Raw genomic sequence first — 17,431 nt, 5'->3', positions numbered from 1 at the left:
CCCAGAGGTTTCTCTGCTATACCTCTTCTTAAAAGCTAAAGAGATCGCCAACAGAGCCCTCAATCATCTGCCCCCTGCTGGGGCAGTGCCATACTGGTGGTTAAACTTTAAATATTCATTATGTAATGAGCTGCCTTGCATGTAACCCCCAGAGTATTTTATTACTACAATTTAATAGAAAGAAGTGTACTACCATTCAGTCACATTTCATTTACTCAATATGCAGTTATATCACAGCTCACAGGTATGTATTGGTATATTAGTGGTTATGAGTTTTGAGGGTACAGTGAATTCGAAGATTTCATCTACAACTTGGCAGTATTTAGAATCTTAACGAGAAGGTAAGAATATGTGCCACTAGTAAAATATAAGACAACTGATATATACAATTACAAGGCAAAACTGCCTCAAATGTACTGTATGAAAAAAAGGGTTTTGTAATCCATCAATTGAAAAATAGTACCTAGTATAAATCTGCATCCCAGGGGCCCCTGTAAAAGAATGATCAAAATAAGAAGAGGTCAATTAAAGAATAATTCTTAAAGGAAATGAGATTTTAAATCTGAGTCTCGAGAGAAAACCTGCATATGAATTGCTGAGCTGGAGGGAAGAATATCTCAGACAGAAAATACAGCAGAGCGAGGTCGGGAGTCAGATGCAAAACACGGGCCCTGGGCAAGACTTACTGCCCCCCCAGAATTCTGTAGAATGAGGGCTGGTTTTCTAGGCCAAGCTCCTACTGTAAACAGAAATTCCCCCTATAACCTTTAGGATCAGATTACTTGAGAAGGCTCTTGAGGAAAGCCATAAAGCCCCTTTTGTAGAATGTGTCCTTTTTGCTCGTTCTCCAAGACCGAGTGAAGAACAGCACTTTCCTTTCATCCCTTGACCCTCTGCTCAGGGGCCAGGCAGCATGGGAAATGGTCTGACAGGCCCTGTCGAAGGATCACACAGCCTCCCGCCTCTCCCACATCTCACAGCCCAGCTTTTCACACTTACAGATGCTGGAGACCCCAGCCTTCCAAACTAGCCAGTTACAACGCCAGTGGGAAATCTTCCCCAATCTCCCAGGCAATCTGCTTACGATGAGCCTCTGATTAACCTCATTAACCCATGTGTTTACCACCAGCATCATTAGCAGGCAGTCAGACATTATTACTCAAAGCCATTAAAAGCAACAAGAACAACCAGCCTGTTCAGCGCTTTGAGGCTGGTGCTTCCTAGCTCTAGGCCTTTAGGAGCAGTTAGGCTAAATGCACCCCAGAAACAAGACACACACTCAGAGCTCTTGCCCTTGGGTGCCAGGAGAATTATGCTGTCAGGCCAGCTATCCGAGGATTGCGGTGCAGGGAGTGTAAATACACACAATGGACATTCCTCCAGGGAAGAATCGCTGGTACCCGGGAGAAGAAAAAACAGTACTTCTGGAAACCTAAGCATCAGAGCTCTGAATTGGGACAATCGAAATAGCAACGCCCTGTCTCTCTGCTGCCTTCAGAAACTAATTAATGCCGTGGATGTGGCTTGCTAATTATTTGCAAAATCACCACCATCCTGAGAGGTCCCACTGGAGACCCATCCGGTACTCGAAGTCTTCCCTGCCTCACATAGCTCACTCCCTCCCTCTCCCGGGAAGGGCAGTTTCATTCAGAGTCAGGACGCACAACTGAAAACCTACATCCTCCCAAATTCAGTTCAGTGTATTGCTCTCAACCCAAGAGCTAAGGGTCAATTTCGCGAGCATAGGAGTCGTAACTTATAGATGGGACTAACCGCTGAGGTTCTCCACCTGGGGTCCAGAGATTCCCAAGAGGAGTGGGTTAGGGTAGAATTTAAGAAGTCTGTGAATTTGGATGGGAAAAGCACTACATGTTGACTTGTAACCTCTGACTGAATATCGGTATAACCACTGATTATGAGCATGAGCAGTCACCCACGGCAGTGCTGGCAGCGTTGGCACTCCCTGTGACTTTGTCCCCACAGAAACCACAGATATTCGTTTAGTGCAGATATCTCGAAATATTGTGTCTAGTCATCATTTACTCAAAATTATGGAACTTATTAGACTTCAAACAAAATATTTTTATTTAATGTGTTTATTATGAAGCACATACATTAATTTATTCATTACAAATTTAATTATTATGTTGATAGCTATATCTCCATCTCTGATTTTCTTTGTAATCCTATCTATTTTATTTTAGACATTCATTTAAAACAATCTGAGAAGGGGTTCAGGAGTTTACCATACTTCCAAAGGTGTTCATGACCCCCAAAACGTTAAAAACCTTCAAGTCAGGCATATAGCAAGTGCTTAAATCTTTGCGTATTAATTTTTCTAAAAAGATATGTGTATAACAATTTTTGAAGTTCCACGTATGTTTGTATTTGTGCGCCTTTCCTCCTAGCAATCAATCAGTGTAAAGCCGAGGAGTTAACACTCAGCTTGTTCATGAATTGCCCTCCTTTATTTGTTCTGAACGTTTCAGGTTCTCATCTTCTATCACTGTCCCTTCTACAAGCAGTACCCCTTCCTATGGCCTGGAAAGAAGATCCCAGCGCCCTGGGCAAATACCACAAGTGTGCACAAGCTCATACTCTTCCTGGAGACCACGCTGAGTGAGCGCTCTCCCCACGGATCCTTCCACGTGTCGCAAGCGATCCTCACGCCCAGAGTGAAGACCATCGCCCGGGGCCTGGTCGGCGGCCTCAAGAACACGCTGGTCCATAGGTAAGAATTTGCTTCCTTTTCACAAGTGAGGGTTAAAAAAAAATGTTTTTATCTTGATTCTCTTCTGAATAAACAGCAAACAGCAGTAAAACCATATACCTTGAAGATTTAAAATAACAAAACAAAACCCAAAAAACCTTATATTTGAAAAAGTTGTGTACTTGAGGTGGCTTGCATTAACCATGGCCAGAGGATCTCTAAACACTCTGTTAAAATGTACGTATTATAACATAAATACCCTCTAAATTTCAATATGGAGGCAAAGCACTTTCAGCCACCACCAGTCCGTTCACCTCCGGCTGGAGGTGCCATCATGTTCCTGCCCCTGCCCTCGAAGCTGGCCCAAGCACTCACTCTCTTAAGAAGCATTAAATGAGACTGCTGTGCCAGGCAGTAGGGATTCAGAGGTGACCCTCCCAGGATTTAGGGTGTCCTTTCTCCCTTCCTTAGTGACAGTGAGTCCTAAGAAGCAGCTCAGGATGCCACCTACCATGCCATAGCTTCAGATACTTCCTCGGAGCAGAACTGATCCTGACTGTACAATTAGGCAGGAGAAGCTCCAGAAACGTTGTGTTAGATGATGTTCTTTATCCTGGACACCAATAAATGATAGGTGTTGTCAAGAAAAAGGATGGCTTGTGTATATGTACATGTAGGTGTGTATGCCTATGCCTATGTATAAAGGGAATGTTATAAATACATTTGGCTAATAGGGCATCCCTCGCAATCCAAGCTGAGGAAACCAGTATGTTTGGATAACAAGGGATATTTACAAGAATCACTTTGGTTCCTGAGCTCCAGGTGCTGAGCACCACAGTTCAGATAATGAAAGATTCATCAAACAACGTGTCCCTGTCTATTTGGATAGTTTGGATAGCATGACTTCCGATAACAGGAGTTCACCTGGCAGGAGTTTGGATAACGACCTGGGAGCTCCTGATTGTGCTGGCCATGAACAGAACCAGAAACCTCTTTCTGTGTGGCTCTCCTAAGTCTTCACTGAATTACCTGTGCTTAACTTGGGAAAGAGAGTTTCATAAACCAAGACCAGAATCGTGAGCTTTCTTTTTTATAGTATATGCTCATATAGCCATACCATTTCCTCATGCCTTTGGTAAATTTGTAGATTAACATTATTTATTTGTTTATTAATTCAGCGACGAATAGGAGCTGGGTCCAAAGACACAAGATGAATACTCTAGTCACTGCCCCCATAGACGTACATTCTATCGGGAAAAATAAACATGTAAATTTCTATGTAACACTGTGAAAATCACTATAATAAAGTCTGTGCAGAGAGCTGTACTTGTAAGGGAGAGCAAGTCTTTAAAAATAAGGGTGTGTTATATCTGTATAGTGTATTCTGAATATAGAGCACCCCCTCGCAGATGATTTCATTAGGTTCTTAAATTAAGCCAGCCTCCGGGAGGGCACGTTGTCTAAAGCATGTTATTGTTCCCACTTCAGATGGGCCCAATGAGGTTAAGTGACCCAGACCCCCACTGCTGGTAAGAGTCAGTATTACATCCCATCCGTGGACTTCTGATTGTTGGACCATTGCCCCTTTCAGCATCCAAGCACTGACTTGTATGTAGCACATTTCAGTGCCCTGTTCCTTTCTGCTCCACTGGTCTGTAATTGTCTCACTAGTACCTGAATCTGGTCAGCTCTTACTGGCTACAATTCTGAACCCACAGAGTCACAATGCTTTTCATACTCGTGAATTCCTGCATCTTTAATCTGGCTGCAGATGAAGCCCAAGGCTCTTCCACTGAGAGGTAATGATGGCACACGCGCCCAAAGCCCCAGCATCCTAGCACGCCAGAGCCTTAACCTGCTGGCAGCAAGCACACATCTGGGAGATTGGAAGGATACTGGGGCATCTCGCCGCCTGCTGGTCACAAGAATATTACAGAGATGCATTAGGATTCCTAGGCCTCCACATCAGCTGCTTTGGTCAAGTTTGCTCCCAAACACCAGCACGACATGTGGCTGTCATTTCCCCTGGGCTATTGAACAAGCGTGTTGACTTAAAAATATATATATGCACAACGTGAGAGCTGCGAGTTAAGTTTTTTTGGGGGGCAGAATGAGGACTGCAGCCCGGGAGAAAGCGTTTCAGGTAACTCTGAGAAGCTGCTCCGAAGAGGCGAAGGGAGGAAGCCAGGATACATAGGACTTTTGCAACGAAGGGCAGGTAGTCGGGAACGTCAGAAGATTATTGCTAATTAAAGAAAACCAGATATCTCAAGTTAAGGAATTTAGCGCTTTTCTATGTACGGGAAGAAGCAAGAGTCTTGGCTCACTGAAATCATTCCTTTGATGTGCACCTCAGCTCTCTGGGGCCAGTGTCCTGACACATCCTGAGTTACCGCAGGGAGTGACGGCAGTCTGACGGCCGCTAGATGGCAGGTATTCTTTTCAGCCCTGAGTTTCCTCGGCTCACGTTTGAGGGGTATAGTCATTGATGACTGTGACATCCTTTGTTTATTGATATGGCAGGAAATATTTCATTTCTCAAGCATATGGAAGGAGCAGTTGTCACGGGCCTTCCCCTGAGAGCCAACACCCAGAAGGTCTGTCGTAAGGCACACGGGGTGCTGTCAAACTGGTCCTGGGCACCAGTTATCAGCTTAACCAAGAGGAAAAGACAAGGTATATTTTCCTATAAATGTAGTGGTGGTTTTCTCAGCAGGCAGTTAACCCCGCTTCCCGCTAACTCTTAGGTCAACTTTGGACTTGAGATTTTGTTTGCTTGAAGCCATGAAAAATATATCCATTCTTATCTCCATTTCATTAAGATCTTCTTGTGAGGTTTTGTCTTGGTCTTTCATTTGGAACATATTTCTCTGTCTCCTCTTTTGCCTGACTCTCTGTGCCAACTACCTCCCCAGTCTTGAAGGAGTGACCTTGTGTAGGTGAGGTCCCGAGGGCCCAGAGCTTGGGGCACAGGGGGTGTCCCCTGTGTGGGCTTCATGCGCCTACCTGCTGTGGTGCAGGGGTAAAACATAGCCATTCTGACTGAATTTCTAAGGTAGTTTTCCCTAGATTCTTAGAAACCTTGCGCTCCCACTGAAATCAAATGAAAGCAAGTTTTGCCTAAGCCTGAGGGCACAGCAGCATGGGACCGCAGAAGGGGACGCAGACTGAAACCAGAGGCCCAAGATTGAAGGCTGACTTGGTTCCTGTTATGGACTGACTTGTGTTCCCTGGAATTTCATGTGTTGAAGGCCTAATCTCCAGTACCTCAGAACATGGCTGTATCAGGAGATAGGGCCTTTAAAGAGCTGGTTAAGTTAAAATGAGGCCATTCGGGTGGGCCCTAATCCAGTCTGACTGGTGTCCTTATAAGAGGAGGAAATTAGGACACACAGAGACACTGGGGATGGGTGTGCACAGAGAGCAGACCCTGTGAGGACACAGGGAGAAGGTGGCCATGTGCAGGCCAAGGAGAGAGGCCTCAGGAGAAACCAAACCTGCTGACACCTTGATCTTGGACTTCCAGCCTCTAGAGCTGTGAGGAAATAAACTTATGTTGTTTAAGCCACCCAGTCTGTGGCGTTTTCCTTTTTTTTTTTTTTTTTAATTAATTAATTAATTTTATTTTTGGCTGCGTTGGGTCTTCGTTGCTGTGCGCAGGCTTCCTCTAGTTGCGGCGAGGGGGGGCTACTCTTGGTTGCGGTGCGTAGGCTTCTCATTGCGGTGGCTTCTCTTGTTGCGGAGCATGGGCTCTAGGCCTGTGGGCTTCAGTAGTTGTGGCACGTGGACTCAGTAGTTGTGGCTCCCAAACTCTAGACCACAGGCTCAGTAGTTGTGGCACACGGGCTTAGTTGCTCCGTGGCATGTGGGATCTTCCCGGACCAGGACTCGAACCCATGTCCCCTGCATTGGCAGGCGGATTCTTAACCACTGTGCCACCAGGGAAGTCCCTGTGGCGTTTTCTTACAGCAGCCCTAGAAAACTAACACAGTGCCTTAAAAACAGACCGCCTTTGACAAATTTCCTGAGGTCTCTGAGCTGTGGTTTTTCTTACCAGGTAAGTGGGGTTAATAAAACCACACAAGATTGTGGAGTCTTGACAGGAAAGCGTCTCCCACAGTGCCTGGCACAAGACAGGCATGCCACGCCTGTCCCCGCCCTGGACCAGCCCTGCTCTCAGTGAGCCTCTAAGCCAGGGGGAATTTTCTGAGCTGCTGCTCTGCAGCCCTTGGGATTCGGTGCCTCACGGCCCAACAGCAGTATCTGACTCAGTCGTCTGCACTGATCTCTTGGTAAAGATATCTTGGTAAAGAGGTCTTGGTAAAGGCCAAGAGTTAAGAGAATAGAGCAGCTCCTGCTCACAGTGGGTTCTGCATTTCCTGTTTATTTGATCCTTGTGCGCAATCCTGGTTATTTGATCCTTGCCCTGGGGAAGGCTGACACGAGAACCCGAAGCTGACACAGAGCTCTTTGTCACGGAGAGGAGACCACAGGTGCTCGCCTTTCCCTCTCCTCCGCCTCCAGGCCTCCAGGGATCCTCCACGGGCTGGCTCTGGCTGGAGTCGGCTGGAGGTGCCTTGACCAAACCTTTAATTCTCATTTCCCTGTGATGACCAGAAGGTGGTGCCAGAATTTCATACTTAAACACGGACAAGCAGATTTTTTAAAAGAAGGCTTAAATGCATCAGGCTCAGGGCTGCTGTGGCCTTCGTGTGGGCCACTCTGTGTTCCAGGTCTCTGTCTCCAAGGGATGACTGCATTTGTGACCCTTCCCTCTCAGGACACATTTTGTCACCTAAGCAGCAGGATGTGACCACTTTAGGAAGTTTTCTTACCCCCACCCCCAAACCTCTACCATTTATGATTCCTTCTCTGGTCCCCAGCACTTACAGAGTACTTATTATATCCCAGGCCCTCTTCTAAGCACTTAACACGTATTACTTTATTTAATTCCCCCAAATCTATATGAAGTTTTATTATTATCCCCATTTTACAGGGGGAGAGACTGAGGCACAGAGAAACTGAATAGGTTATGAAACTGAATAGGTTAGAAATGGAAGTACCCCTGTGATATTGGCTTATTAAGTCATAATCAGCTATGAATATAAAAATGCAAATCAATTTGTGAGATGTGTTTTAGCCCATGGCTGATCGTAGAGTCTGCTGAGCGAGGGAAGAGACCCAGGACTGATTACAGTTGTCACGATAAAAGGAAAAGAAAGCGGAGAAGGACAAAATGCTTCAAGGCCTTGACAGGGTTGCCTAGAGGGAGACTGAGAAGTTGAATGTACACTCAGAGGAGGGAAGGCAGCTTCAAAGGAACAAGGCGGGGAGAAGATGACAACCAAGGACAGTGTTACCAAAAGAAGAGAAAGGGGCCATTAAGAAATAAACTTAGCTTATTTTCCGTTTTTACCCAGAGAAAATCCTTCCTAAAAAACAACTCCAGTCTCTTAACCAAAACATAAGCCCTGGTTTGTGTCTTCCTTATGGCATCCTCAATGTCGCAAGTATTTAGTGAGCTATTGTTACCATGATGCAAAACTGAGTACTTCATTACTCCCTCCTCTATACCACCCATGGTATTTTACACTTACTACTAATATAGGAACTATCACGTTAAACTGTCATCGTTTGTTTACATCTCTGAATTGTGAGCTTCTTTGGATAACATTCTGGCTTTCACATAGAAAGCCCTCAAATTATAACGTGAGACTGACAGACTGCATTTGTAAGACAACTGAGCAAGTATTGGTCCAATAACAAGCCACACATGCTGCTGGAATAACTGTATGTCCATATGGCAAAAGTGAACCTTGGCCCCTGCTTCACACCATATATAAAAATTAACTTGAGGGCTTCCCTGGTGGCGCAGTGGTTGAGAATCTGCCTGCTAATGCAGGGGACACGGGTTCGAGCCCTGGTCTGGGAAGATCCCACATGCCACGGAGCAGCTGGGCCCGTGAGCCACAACTACTGAGCCTGCACGTCTGGAGCCTGTGCCCCACAACGGGAGGGGCCGCGATAGTGAAAGGCCCACGCACCGCGATGAAGAGTGGCCCCCACTTGCCGTAACTAGAGAAAGCCCTCGCACAGAAACGAAGATCCAACACAGCCAAAAATAAATAAATAAATAAATAAAGTAGCTACAAAAAAAAAAACAAAAACCCAGCCTTCTGTGGCTGTGAGATAAAAAAAAAAAAAATTAACTTGAGATGGCTCTTAGATCTAAACATAAAAGCTAAAATTATAAAGCATATATAAAAATTAACTTGAGATGGCTCTTAGATCTAAACATAAAAGCTAAAATTATAAAGCATATATAAAAATTAACTTGAGATGGATCTTAGATCTAAACATAAAAGCTAAAATTATAAAGCATATATAAAAATTAACTTGAGGTGGATCTTAGATCTAAACATAAAAGCTAAAATTATAAAACAGGAAAGTATCTTGTGACTTGGGAGTAGGCAAAAGTTTCTTAGACAGGTCACAGAAACCATAAAAGAAAAAAAAAGATAAATTAGACTCCATCAAAATTAAGGAATTCAGCTCACCAGTATGCCATTGAGAAAATTAATAGGCAAGCTACAGGTGGGGATAAAATATTCAAAAAGCATATCTGACAAAAGGCTAGTATCCAGAATATATAAATAACATCTACAACTCAGCAATTAAAAGAAAAAGAGCAAAAGAGAGAATGGGTAAAAGAACTGAGCAGATGCTTCCCAAAGAAGATACACTAATGGCCAATAAGTACATGACAAACTGCCCAACATCATTAGTGATCAGAAGAATGCAAACTAAAACACTGTGAGATAACTTTACACATCCACTAGAACAGCTAAAATTAAAAAGATTTATAGCACCAAATTTAAAAGAGGATGTGAAGCAAACAGAACTCACGTACTTTGTTCATGGAATGTACGATGGAACGACCTCTTTGGGTAAAGATCTGGAAATTTCTTATAAAACCAAATGTAAACCTAACATATAATAAAACAACTTCACTCTTTGGTACTTACCCAAAAGAAATGAAAATAAATGTCCACAAAAAAGACTTGTATAAGGATGACCATAACAGCTTTATTCATAATATCCAAAAACTGGAAACAGTCCATTTAGCCATCAATAGGAAAATGGATAAATTACAGTATATTCATACAATGGAATACTATCCAGTGACTAAAAAAGAGAACAAATTGCTGATGCATGCAACAACATGGATGAATTTCAAAACCATAATGCTGAGTGAAAGAGCCTCACACACAAGAACGCGTATTGCATGGCTTATGTGTAATTCTAGACCAGGCAAATTTAATCTGTGTTTTTTTAAAAACAACAACAACAACAGTACAATTATTGCCTCTGGGAGAATGGGGGCAGGGATCAATGGGGAAGGTGAATGCAGAACCTTCTGGGATGCTGGTAATGTTCTATACCTTGAGATGGGTATGGGTTATATATATACATTTGTCAAAACTCAACCAGTGTTCACTTAAGAGTTGTGCATTTTACTGGGTATAAACATTACGTCAAAAGGGAAACAGGTTGAAAACAAATACTGAACCCTAGAACTGCATGCTGAGATATTGAGGGGAATGTGTATAGATGTTTGCAGTTGGAATTTGTCAAAAATATAAGCTGGATTGATGGACAGATATATGGTAAGCAAGTATAGTAAAATGTTAGTGGTAGAATCTAGATGGTGGATATGCTTACTGTAAATTTCTTTCAGTGTTGTGATATGTTTGAAATTTTTCATGATAAAAAAATTTCGTGGTACAAGAAAATTAAAGAACCCACCAATAATTAGGCTCTTGATCTTAGTTTTTCAAGGTCCTGTTGACATGGTATCTTTTTGGTGATTGAGGCGAAGAATTTCTTCTTCCAGCACAGAAACCCTAAAAGTACAGTTCTCTAATGGACTAGACATCATTCTGTCCCTGAAAGAGATTTAAGTTTAAAGGGACAAATCTGGTGGGGAGGTGGAGCTTATGCCTCTGTTGACGCGCTTTTGTTACATTAACAGAAATGTTTTCTTTCCGGTTTCTAAACACTACTCTCTGTTCTCTCTTGCCCCAACACACTCCTGTGTAGGAATCTTCCTGCCATCCTGGATTGGGTGAAGACTCAGAAGCCTGGAGCCCTGGGTGTCAACATCATCACGTCTGACTTCGTGGACCTGGTGGACTTTGCCACGGCTGTCATTGAATTGAATGACCTCCTACAGGAGGATAGAGCTTTGGCTAAATGCTGATTTAATTTGTTATTTAACTTAATATTGAAGTTGTTGATCCAGGCTAGAGTTCTGAAGGGTTTCTTGTTAAGTTGGCCCCTGGGCAGTGATGGTGAAGGGAGTAAGAGGAGGGGACATTTTTTTTTTCCCCTCTTCACAGGGCCATTTGGATAAAATTACAGGGCTTTTAATTGCGTTTTTCCCAAATGAGACTTTGTAAAAACTTAAGTCCGAGGGAAGAAAGCATGTTTCATGTGATCAAGGTCAGCATCTCCCCAATGGCATATGATGTTGAATGTAATATGGAAATGGGGTTTCCAGGTTCCATTGGGGTGTTGAGTGTCCCCTAATTGGCCCAGTTCCCTGTTGTCTTCTGAGATGTTGTGTTTGAGCCAGAGAGAAGGCTGAAGCAGAAGGGCATTCCTGATCCAAAGGATGGCTCGTGGCAGGTGTGGACTGCCCTGTGGGGTGGCTTTATCACCAGCCTGGGGCTCTGAGGGGAGAAAGGTCAAGCACCAGTTTTCTCTAGGCATGTTAAATGTCACCACTTCTTCCCCAAGAGCAAGACGTATTTATCACCAAGGTATTTCAGCCACAAGCTGTCTTGCAGTGCTTGTGCTGGTAATTGGTCATCTTCATTCTTTAGATAAACCGTGCATACTGTCCTCGGTATCAGAAACAAGTGGGTTTGGAGCTGTTCTGTAACTCCTTGAAAACAAGACTACCTCGGGGACATTGAGGATGATGATGTGTCATCCAGTGAGAAATACCCAGTGTTGGAACACTTCCAGTTTGTGTCTTGATTGTTCTACTTTCTGCAGGTTGTTTTGAGCCTACTAATCACCACTGAAGGAGGGCTTTGAAACTCAAGAGGAGATTTTTTTATTATTATTGATAAGAGGTGCTTATCTATAAAGAGCCCTCTTATGTTTTATTTATTTATTTATTCTTTTATTTATTTATAGATTAAGTATCTTCAGTGCTTCTTACCTCAAGAGCACTCACAAAGGAGCTTCCTGAACTTTTCTTACCCAGGCCAGATGCTGCCATGGTCCTCTTCCCCTCCACAGGACCACGCATCTCAGGACCATGAGCGACCTCTGACTCTACTATAGATGCTGTAGACGTCCTGCCCCCCACCCCACCCCATCACGCCGGGGACAGTGTTCGTGTGTGGGTGTGGTCCAGACCCGAGAAGCCACTACCAAGCCGTGCACTGGAACAGAAGATGAAATGGGTCATGAAGAGCTCTCGGTTTTTGAGGAAAACCCTCTAGAAGAGGGATGAAAAGGAAGGTGCTAGAAAGAACACTGGCCACGGGAGTGTGTGTACTTATTGCTCCTCAGAACTCTCTGAGAATCCCTAAGGAAGTGTCGTCTTCTGGATCCTTAAGGCTGAAAGATAACACGGAATCCCGGACGGCTGTGTACATTTATACAGATGGTTGGACCACCTCCCAGCAGCTTCCCACTCCTGTTCTCTGATGCTCATGGCTGGATTTTGCATATTGCCTGCCGTGGGGGTGTCCTAGCTGAGCTGCTAAGAGCACATGCACACCCCCGACACTTGGTCTTCCAGCCTTTACATTGCTTAAAGTAATTTAAGCCCCAGCCGAGGAGGTCACAACGCAAAGGCCTCTGGTTTAACTGTTCCTTCTCTTGCATTTGAATCCCTCTCCAGAGCTGGTTCTGGGATTTTATTGTTAGTTTTTTAGGGCCTTCTCTGGAAAGGAGTGAGAAAGTGAGTGCTCTCACTTTCTTAATTTTCCTTCGATTCTGATATTAAACTGCAGTGACAAGCTTTGAAATTCCCTAGCCTACCCTCAGGGTTTTATTTGTGTTGTCATTATTTCATTTTGGTCTTGATTTTAATACTTGGTCAATTGCTAGGGACTACATCATTTCCCTTCTTTAAGCCCTTTGTTACTTGGCAAAGAGATACGGAGGCAAGAGGAGAATTATTCTGCTCTGTTTTATTTGAGCCTTAGCTTTGCCCAGGAGCTTGGTGCTATGAGGCCAGGTGTGTTGACAGGTATCTACACAGGATGCCAGAGACACCCAAGGGCTGCTGACTGTTCAGTGAAATGTTTACTTGATTTTCTCCTTTAGTGTTAAAATATATAGTTGCACTTCACTTGGGTTGTAACATTTAAGTGCACCTTGGCGTTCATGACGAAAAAGCACAGAAAACCATACCAAGGTCGCATGCATGGAGTCTTGCTCTTTGTGGAGGGGGCAGGCGCTCACTCCTTCCTGCTGCTTTGGGTTGCCAGCCTGGCCTGCATTCTGAAATTCTGCACAGGAGTTCTGGAAGATAGGAGGAGGATTATTTACAGTTCACCCTTGGTAAACACCCCTGAATTGGCAGAATTTCTGCCCCAAGACCAAGTTGCTTAATATATTGTAAAGGATGTGTGTATTCTGCTCCTTGACCTCAGGCCAAGCAGGAGACTCAGTGATGGGACCGAGGGAAAAGGCACTTTAGGTCTATGACTCATTCTGCAACTGCCAACAATAAAAAATTGTGACCTGATCACATCATTTATTCTCACAAGGTCTTGGGATTTTTCGGATCAAACAAGGCTATCCTATTTGCTCAGAATGAACTTCAAGATCAGCGAAAAAGCTACTTGATTGAGCAAAAGAGGACTTTAGTTTCACGGGATTTGGGGCCACGTTCATTCTGAAATGTAGACTGAGTTTTTCTTGGGCTCCCAGGACCACTTCCCACATGGCCACACCTCCATGGCTTCGTGGCAAAGGGGACAGTCACAGGTTGCAGTTAGAGTAGAGCAGTGTTTAAAGGCTTGAACTTTGAGCCTTTTAGAGGTACCACCGTGGTTTCATGGGTACAGAAGATATTCTTAGGATTGGAGAAAGAGGTCAAGATGGAATTGATGGAAGGGAATGATAAATTATTGAAGATTAAACTTTAAATTAATGGCAGATCTAAGAGGGTTATGCCAAAAATATTACGTATTTGCTGTATTAGACTCTATAGTAATTAAGTGTAATTATTTTCCTTAGTGCTGAGTGCAGACCCCTGCATTCTTGAGAACAGTTAAGCCACAGCCCAAACCCAGGATTTTATATAAACGCAAACAAAAGCACAAGATCTGAGCCCAGGTAATGATCACCCTTAAGAATGCTACTTCTTCTAACATGACCTTATATTTGCATCAAAAATTTATCTTTCTGTTCAAGAAGACAATGTAGTGGAGCATTCTGGAATTAAATGCATTTCGTGGTGGGTCAGGATTTTCTACTTTCATTTTTTCTGAAGTGCTGCCCACAGAGACATTATTATTACATACAATCCAGCTAGGGGGCTTAGTGCTAAACTAAAGGTGGAGAAACAGAAGAGATTAAGCCTGAGACGAAACTTTTGCTTCCTAGGAAGCAAAAGCACGACACAAGTTTAGGCCATCTTACAGAATTAGTTCATGCCACAGATGCAGTTTTTGTAATGGCCTTCATTGCCTAATTGCAGATTTTTGCCGTTAGGTTCTGGGAAACGGAACGGGCTAATGATGGGGGCACAGCCATGAGACCCCCCTCCCCTTGCAGAGCAGAGAAGCGATCCTGGGCTAAATCTGCCTTGGTTCTTTCATCTGGAATAAAAATGCTGTCTGCTGTTTTGCAAACCACAGTCAACTAGCTCCCCCAAAACATCAGGTCCCTAACAATTAGGTTAAATGCCTGTGCGCAGAGTGTGTACTGGGGCAGTAGTCTTCCTTGTGTGAGATGTGTAGAGAAATGCTACTTGGCTCATTTATCAAGAGAGTGGCTTAGGACGACAGACTTGTCCACCAGTGGCACCTTTAGTAACCTGTCAAATGAGTAGGGCTGAAAGCAATATCTGAGCTAGGGAGGTGAGCTTTCCCAAATACATGCTAAATGGTCACGTTATGCCAAAAGGAAATAAATAGAAACTGAAAACATAAAACGTCCAAACTGACAGGAAGTTTATTTTGTATGGCATAGAACGTGGATGTCCCCCTAAATTCCGCCAACTTCCCTGTACATCTCGCCCCTCTACCTCAGATGGCTTCCTGGTATCTGCTACCAGAGCTGTGTCAACTCAGATGTTGCCTTGGGACACACAGGAGTGAACTGATGGGGTGATAAGTGAATTAGCTGGAAACTTTACCCTTAATTCCAAATGATAGTGAACAGCTCTTTACTGCTCCGAGAGCTCCACTGTCCCCTTATCCTCTGGCTTCCCCAGAGTCCTACTAGAAATAGTGACACTAATGGCACTGTCATCACTGAATTGGCCCTAAACCAGGGGAATAGTGTACAAAATGCTGTTGATGTTGTTGGCACAGTCTTAGACACTGAAAGTATTCTAAGATAATTCTTTCTATCCTGCAGTGGATATAGTGTTCTAGTCTTTTCTCCAACAAAACTTGTTCTTAGGACTTTTCAAACTCGTTTCTAAGCCTCATAGTTTGGATAAAATAGTTTCCTTCTCTTCACTGGGAATCCAATCCCAAAGTCTACTGAGTACCCCCCGTCAATAGTCTAGAGGCATTTTCCATCTCTTTCCCTCTCATCTCCGTCATAGAATATACCACTGCCTCCTCTTGTCTCCCGGTCATCCTTGATCAGCTGCTGATTACTGTTAATCACAGGATGCTGGCAAAACTTAACAATAAAAAGCACATACATTCAATGATGTGCAAATGCACTCTTACCACAGTGGTTTTTGCCCCTTACTCTCCTCAGATGCATTATTCTGCACCCCTACTCGCACCCCATCAATAGAACTTTACCTGATTGGAGCCCAGACCTGGGGCCAGTACTTCATCCAAATAGTTGGGGCTTGCTCACAAACCCTGAGCCCAACGAGAAGCACAGCATTTTGAAAAGTCAAATAAGCCTTCCGTAGCTTTGTACGTTTGCAGTTTTACATTTGTTATTAGGTTAGAGCACTAATAACACTTCAGTCATAAATCTATCGTATCAATATGATAAATCTTAGAACATATTCTAGAAACAGTGGTACCTTACTGCTATTATACTTACTAATTTCCACCCTAATGGTAATAAGTATTACATGCAGATCATGTATGCATTATTTGTATTGTGTATATGCCAACTGTAATACTTAACCTCACTGATTAGAAGATACAGAGATTGTCAAAGTGAAAATAAATCTTGGTCAATTCAGATGATAATGTGAATCTGATAAATGCTCTGTTAGATATTATATTTTCTTCTTTATGCTTGTTTTATATGACAATGCATGCTGTTTGCGAAGTAAAAAAGTAATGCATTATACCAATTTTAAGGTTAGAATGAAAATTTTACATATATTCTGCTTGATACTCTGAAATGTATTTTGTGGCATAATTATCTTATTCATATGCATTTCACATGGCTTTTTTTCCCCCTAGGAAATAACTGTTCAAATATATCTCTCTCCATCTTTCTGGTAACCTGGATTAAAGTGCTTAATTCAGCCTAAAACATTGTAAAGCCAGATTACCTCATTTTAACTGTGAAAAAAGTTTAGTAGATATGATGACATGATATCTTTTCTTGTATTTGATTTGAACTACCTAAATAGGCTTAAACCTAATAATAAATATAAAACTTTGGCAGGCACTTTTCCTTTGTTGGTATGCAAATTTTATTATTGGCCCACTTCTAATTTTGTTTTAAAACGTTACAGACTCAGCATCAATAAAATACCTGATTATAGTATATTGGATGAAGACCCTCTCAGCCTTGTCTCGCACATACTGGAATTAGTTGCATAGGCCTGCGATTCCCAAAATGAGCTGTTCATGAAACGTACACAGTCTTGTCACCCATGCTTTTCCAAGCTTCACCCTCAGCACTTCAGCTATTTGTACTAGGCTTAGGCTCGGTTCTACTTACATTCATGTTCTCATTTGACCAACACCTCTGGCCCATGTTACTCTGAGTGGTCACCAAATGCCCAGAAATAGAACAACACGGAGGTTATGTGTTGTGCATATAAGGAATAAATAAAAGTGGGCCTACAGTTTCTGTTGGCAATGAAGATTTCAATATTTTCCTCATTCCTAATTCTTTTTAATAGAGTATCTTAGGCCACTTAGTTTTGGTGAATTTCTCTTTTTGCCCTATCCCCTACAAAAATAATGAGTTGAGGTGAAAGTCCTATTTATGAATTTAGCAGAAATCAAGTTAATTCTAAGTAATTATTCATTTCATATAGTTGAATGTTAGAACAGGTAATTAGGGATAATTATATTTCTATTCAAGTTATCATAGCAAGTGAAGAACATAGTCATAGTCAGAATTTTCTGCCTGTGTTTTTATTTATTGTGTAGTAAATCTACCATACTGTACGTTGGTTGACTTTGATAAGCACCATTTCCAGTCATTTCCATTTGGTTTTAATAAAAAACAACATAATGTAGACAGGGCTGTGTCCAAACATAAGCAAAGCAGGTATAACCTGCGTGGTGAAAGTGCAATGATTCTACCAGT

General features: G+C 42.9%; 1 protein-coding gene and 1 long non-coding RNA gene across 4 annotated transcripts in view; one reads left to right on the top strand and one right to left on the bottom strand.

Moving 5' to 3' along the window:
* The window catches only part of PLCXD2 (phosphatidylinositol specific phospholipase C X domain containing 2), a 51,016-nt gene extending 34,458 nt beyond the window's left edge, over positions 1-16,558 (top strand). For 2 of the 3 annotated variants that reach the window (XM_082460213.1, XM_082460215.1), the window contains exons 3-4: positions 2,490-2,731; positions 10,811-16,558. In XM_082460213.1, the coding sequence (XP_082316339.1) occupies positions 2,490-2,731; positions 10,811-10,970 (402 nt within the window). In that variant the 3' untranslated portion in view covers positions 10,971-16,558. The remainder of the gene's footprint in view (positions 1-2,489; positions 2,732-10,810) is intronic. The other variant, XM_082460214.1, reaches the window with a different exon arrangement.
* Positions 13,128-17,431, bottom strand: part of LOC309659947 — an 83,855-nt gene continuing 79,551 nt past the window's right edge. Inside the window, exon 4 of the long non-coding RNA XR_014263048.1 lies at positions 13,128-13,255. This is a non-coding gene — a long non-coding RNA (uncharacterized lncRNA). The remainder of the gene's footprint in view (positions 13,256-17,431) is intronic.

Source organism: Balaenoptera physalus (assembly GCF_965194825.1).
Source record: "Balaenoptera physalus genome assembly, chromosome: 4".
NCBI lineage: Eukaryota > Metazoa > Chordata > Mammalia > Artiodactyla > Balaenopteridae > Balaenoptera > Balaenoptera physalus.
This window is presented reverse-complemented; position numbering and strand designations above follow the sequence as displayed.